Source organism: Nycticebus coucang, chromosome 5 (genome assembly GCF_027406575.1).
Source record: "Nycticebus coucang isolate mNycCou1 chromosome 5, mNycCou1.pri, whole genome shotgun sequence".
Lineage (NCBI taxonomy): Eukaryota > Metazoa > Chordata > Mammalia > Primates > Lorisidae > Nycticebus > Nycticebus coucang.
In genome coordinates, this window is record NC_069784.1 from 99,780,656 (window position 1) to 99,786,512 (window position 5,857).

The window sequence follows — 5,857 nt, forward strand, 5'->3', positions numbered from 1 at the left end:
TGTAAGTCATAAATGTGTTTTAGATATTCTCAAAAATAAATCATATGTCAGGATTAAAACAATTAATTACCCTAAAATAGAAATAATGCCTTTAACCCCATGAAAGAGATGACTTTAATTAAAGTTATTTAAATGCATGAACCTGATAAACATCACTTGATTTACCTGTTCTTGTAGGCTTCATTTTCTTTTTTTCTTTTTTTTTGCAGTTTTTGGCTGGGGGCTGGGTTTGAACCCTCTACCTCTGGTATATGGGGCTGGTGCCCTACCCCTTTGAGCCACAGGCGCAGCCCCTAGGCTTCATTTTCAATGGTAAAATGTAGTTTGAAGGATTTTTATACTGTGGCTCCACTCTAACACAACACCCAAACTAATCTCCACACACGCTAATTCCTTCAACCCGTCAAAATGGTGAGTGAATTTTATTAAGTGCCCTAAAAGATAAAAGTAAATTAGCTGAAAATCCAATTCTTCTCTGTGATCTGAATGCTTCCTTAACTAGCTATTCACATTCAACTCTTTACTGCCCTCCTCTGATCTGTTTCAGAAATGCCTCCGTTAGAGAAAATTAAACTCGTCCATCATTAGGGAAAAAACTAGTCTTTTCCTCCCGTGAATAAATTTAAATGGCCTCTTTTCCAAGAGTACCTTCTGATTCTCAAATTGCTGTACATTAGCTTCTTCCCAAAGTAATAATAAGGAAAGAAACCACCGCGTTTAATTGCAGCCGGCTCAGATCCTGGGACCCCCAGGGTGGCGCTGCCTTCGCTTCCTTTTCCGGAAGTACGGCCCGTTCTCGTTTAAAAAGTAGCTGTGGGAATAACTACACTGAGCCAAGTTCACTCTCTGATAACGTTTTGCTTCACACACAAAAGAGTCTTTCAACTGAACTTGTGGGTATTTAACAGAATCCCAGAAGTTGGAGTACTTTATAGGAATTTCGTCACGCCTGCATTCTGGCCTGAATGAGAAATTAAAAAGAGAGGGCGTGGGGCGGGGGAGCCTGTTTGTTAGTATCATGGAATATTGGGCCGGAAGGGAACCAGACTTAACTAACCAGGGGCTAGTCTTTGAATTATAGTACGCTGAAAAACCGAGGCCCAGACTGAAGGGACGCTCCAGGTCACACACAGCAAAGCAGAGTTTGATTCCTGGGCTTCTGATTTCCTCTTCCCCGCAGGCTCCACTGCGCGGCCTGGCTTTAGAAAGCCTCCCTTGTCTGCGTGCGCGCTGGGTTTTAGGGGTTCCGCCGACTTCTGCGGTAAGCCCTTAATGCTGTTGTGCTGCCCTCTGGTGTAAAGGAACTTGCACTACAGCTGCAGAACAGCCTGAGCGCATTCCTTTCCGTATTCTTTCCGTCAGCAAATGTTTATTGAGTTCCATAAGTATGTCAGCCAGCCTCTAAACTGGAGCGTCAGCAGTAGAAAAGAAAGACCATGTACCTATCCTTATAGAGCTCATGTCCTAGTCGGGAGAGACAAAACAGTAAACACATCATATAATACCGAGGTCTGTGGAGCTAATGAATCAGGGGGCAGGCATGTGTGGAAGGAAAAGCTGGGACTTTAAGCAGTGTGTCTGTGGGGCCCTCACTGAACATATGGCATTTTAAAATTTATTTGATTATATTATTATAATTATTATTTTTTTAAATCAGTTATTTGTCTTTTTATTTTGGGTTTGTAAAAATTCTATATATATTCCGGATACTATCCGATTATTTTTTTTTAATTTTTTTTTATTAAATCATAGGTGTGTACATTAGTGTAATCAAGGGGTACAATGTGCTGGTTTCATATACAATCTGAAATATTTTCATTAAACTATTATAATTATCAATATTATTGTTAGTATTATGACGCGGGCTCACTCTGTTGCCTGGGTAGAGTGCCATGGCTTCAGCCTAGCTCACAGCAACCTCAAACTTCTGGGTTCAAGTGATCCTCCTGCCTCAGCCTCCTAAGTAGCTGGAACTACAGATGCCCCCTATAACACCTGGCTAATTTTTTTGTTAGTAGACATAGGCTCTTGCTCTTGCTTTGGCTGGTCTCAAATTATTTAAGTTCAAGTGATTGTTCTGCCTCAGCCTCCCAGAGTCCTAGGATTACAGGCGTGAGCCATTGCTTCCAGCCAACATATGGCAGTTAAGAAAAGACTTGAAGGAAATGACAGCATTAACTCTTTGGTGTCTGGGGAAGAATGGCCTAGGCAGAGGAAATACAAAAGTGGCAAGGATCAAGATGTTTCAGGAAAGAGGTCAGTGTATCTTGAGCTGAGTGAGGATGAGGGAAGAGGCGTGCAGAGGTGTGGGGAGGAAGGTTTGGCAGTGCCTGTGGGTTTAAGCAAGAGTTTAGTTTTTCTCTGCATACAGTGGGAAACTACTGGAGCTTCATGATTAGAGGTGTGACATGAACTGTCATGTGATTTTACAGATCACCCTGACTGCTAGGTTGTGAATATACTGTAATGGGGGCCATAGTAGAAGCAGAGAGGCCAGTTATGAGGCTATTGAAATAACTGAGACAAAATGATGATGGTGGATACAGAGGAGACAGCTGTAAGAATTGAGGTAAGACTCCACACATGTTCTGAAGTGAGAGCCATCAGGATTTGCTGGTGATCTGCCATAGGAGGTGGAGAAAAAGACAAACCAGTGCTGACTCCCAAATGCTTGACCTTAACTTGGAAGAATGGGGTTGCCCTAACATGTGATAAGAAAAGGCTGAACAAGCAGCAGATATTCAGGAAAGGATCAGCTGGGGGCACTTTAATTTGTATACTTATCTTTATGTTGATCACATTGGTACTTTCCATTCCCTTGTGTAGATCCAAGTGAGCATCTGGCATAATTTTTCTTCTATCAGAAGAACTTCCTTTAACATTTCTTTTAGGATGCATCTGCTGGTGACTAATATCCTCTGCTTTGGGTCTGAAAAAAAAAATTCATTTTAATTTTGTTTTTCAATGACATTTTCACTGGATATAGAATTCTAAGTTGGTAATCCCCACCTACCTCCATCCCCACCTCCTGCTGTAATCAATACACTCAGTTGCTTCATGGGCTTCTGGCTCTCATCGTTGTCAATAAGAACTGGGTTGTCTTCTAATCTTTGTCCTCTGAATCTATTTTACTGTTTTTTCCCTACCTGTTCTTAAACTTTTGTGTTTGTCATGGGTTTTCAGCAATTTGCTTGTGATGTGTGTGGTTTGATTTTCTTTGTTTTTTGGTGTTTGGTGTTCTTAGAAGTTCTGGGAAATGTAGGCTTATGTACTCATCAAATGTAAGATATTTTAGGTCTTTATTTCCTCAAGTATTTATTCTATTTCTTCCCCTTTCTGGGTCTCCAATTATATTCTGCTAGATTGCTTGATATTATTCCACAGATAAGAATGCTTTCTTGTTTTGTTTTTTTTTTTTTTAAGCCTTTTCCTCTATGTACTTCATTTCAAATGTTTTCTATTGCTTTAAGTTACTTTAGTTGAGCCCTGGGCCCAGGGGGCATGCTGAACACTGTCACGAAGGGCTCAACTACAATTTGACCTTTACCTTAGAAATGAAAACAATGTCACCTAAATATTTGTGCCCTCATGTTAATCTGAAATAAAACAAACTAAATAAAATAATAATATAACTTAAAAAGTTTACTTTAACATTTTTAAGTTCTCTGACCTTCTCTTTTGCAGGGCTTAATCGCTGCTTAATCTTTTTATTTTTACTTCTGATACATTTTATATTTTTTTATGTCTTCTACTTCTTTGCTCAAAATGTTCATGTATCTTCCACTCCCCCGAATGTACAGAATGTAATTATAATAGAGTTTGAAATTCCTTGTCTGCTAATTTTTTTTTTTTTCAATTTGAAAGCAGTCACTGTTTATTAACTGACCAGATTACAAAAACAATCAGGGCAGATACCTTAGTTCATTCTTCTAATAAGCCTATTGATTTGATCTTCCCTATTACCAGCATCTCCACCTTCTACAAAGTGGGTTGTTTTTTTCTTCATCCCTCCCCGTGGAGATGATAACTTAAAGGGCCACAAGAAGTTATTTGCTTCTTTGAAGCGTTTTCCAACAGTATAGATCTCATGAATCAGATCCTCCATGCAGATGATGCCATATTTACCAAGAGATCGTGCAATCAAACTGTTATCAGTCAACGCAATTCGTTTCTTATTGATTTTGCCATAACCACGCTTGTAGATTAGCTCATTTACTGACTTCAGATTTGGGTACCCCCATGCAATATACGGTTCTACAATCCTCAGCATGTTAATGGAAGCCTTGTTGAGCTTAACAAAAGTTCCATTGAAGATCTGACGAAGGCGAAGAAGCTGCAACACTTTTCGGACCTTTGGACTCACACCATTGATACCTCTGATCCTGATGACAAATGCCAATTTTGGTTCTGCAGGTACATAGAAGTTGCCAGCTTTTCTTGCCATCCTAGCCATCCGAATCTCAGTTCTGTACATCTGCCTATATTCTTTATGATAATGCTTAGCTTTTTCATAGATAAGCTTCCTCCTTGCCTTTCGAAGCATCTTTTGGGCACACTTCTTTCTCAGACGCTTGATCTTCAGCTCTGCGAAATTCTTTCGCTTTTTCTTGAGGGTTTCTGGCACAGCAGGAACCTTCTTTTTCTTCTCTTCAACAGCCGCCATGGTTCCAGCCGGAAAAAGAGGCTGCTAATTTTATTATATCTGCAAAATCTGGTTTTGTTGCTATTGATTGACTTCCCTTCTGGTTATAAGTAATATATCCTACTTCTTTATGTCTGTTATTTTTGCCTTTGAAGACAAACATTAAAATTTTTATATTGACAACTGATAGATTTTTGTTGTCTTCTTTAAATCATGCTGAGCAGTGTTCTGGCATGCAGTTAAATTACATGGGGGCAGTTCGATCCTTCTGACTTCCTTAAACTTTGTTAGGAGGAATCCGAGGCACCCTTTAGTCCAGATCTAATTTATCCTCAAAATTAAATTGATACTCTTCTGAAGATTTTACCCAATGCTGCATTCATTACAAGGTCTTTCTCCTTTGGCTGGTGAAACATTGAATATTCCCAACCCTGCATGAGCTTTTAGAATTTTTCCGCCTGCTGCTTTTCATGGGTTTTTTCTCTAGCATCATAACTTAGTTTCCTGTAACCTGTACTCATGTTGGTACAAAACAAGAGTCAGTTGGCTCTCCTGTAGTTCTTGAATTCTCTCTGTATTGCTTCTTTCCCTCTGTAATTCTACCCTTTTTGCCTCAGATATCTTCTTCACAACTCAGGGAGACACCCAGATTCTATTTGGGTTCCTTCTGTCTGCTCTGGAGCCTGAAAACTCTCTTCAGACAGTAAGTTGATGGAAGCATGGGCCTCCCCTTATTCATTTCCCTTGTCCCAGGGATTCACTGTGCATGTTACCAACGTCCAGTGGTTAAAAACTATGGTTCATATATTTTGTCTGATTTACTAGTTGTATAAAGCAGGGCTGCTAATAGTGGTGGTGATATCACATCTCTGTTATTCTATTTTGGCAGGAAGCAAAAGTCCCTAGGATGTTTTCATTTTGGAATATGTCTATTGAGGATACAAGTAATGATATTAAATATATATGAGTTAGATATGTGAGTTGAGAGAGAAAGAGAGAGAGACTTAGATTGGAAATACACATTTGTCATATGAATTTAATTAGCCATTGACTTGGAAAATTTCTCCCCCCCTGATGGCCATAGCACTCTTGTCAGAACTAAATTGTTATATATCCTGTCCTACTAAATGTTTACTAAGGAAGAGTAAATAAAACAAGGAGATATGTCTACAGTGTTATTGAGTTACTCTTTCAGGTAAATATTTCTTTGTTAAT

General features: G+C 39.3%; 1 protein-coding gene across 1 annotated transcript; it reads right to left on the reverse strand.

Moving 5' to 3' along the window:
• Positions 1–3,840: 3,840 nt before the first annotated feature.
• LOC128586109 (60S ribosomal protein L7) lies at positions 3,841–4,684 on the reverse strand. The gene has a single exon (XM_053591666.1). The coding sequence runs from the start codon at positions 4,661–4,663 to the stop codon at positions 3,917–3,919; it is 747 nt and encodes a 248-aa protein (XP_053447641.1). The 5' UTR covers positions 4,664–4,684; the 3' UTR covers positions 3,841–3,916.
• Between the last annotated feature and the right edge of the window lie 1,173 nt (positions 4,685–5,857).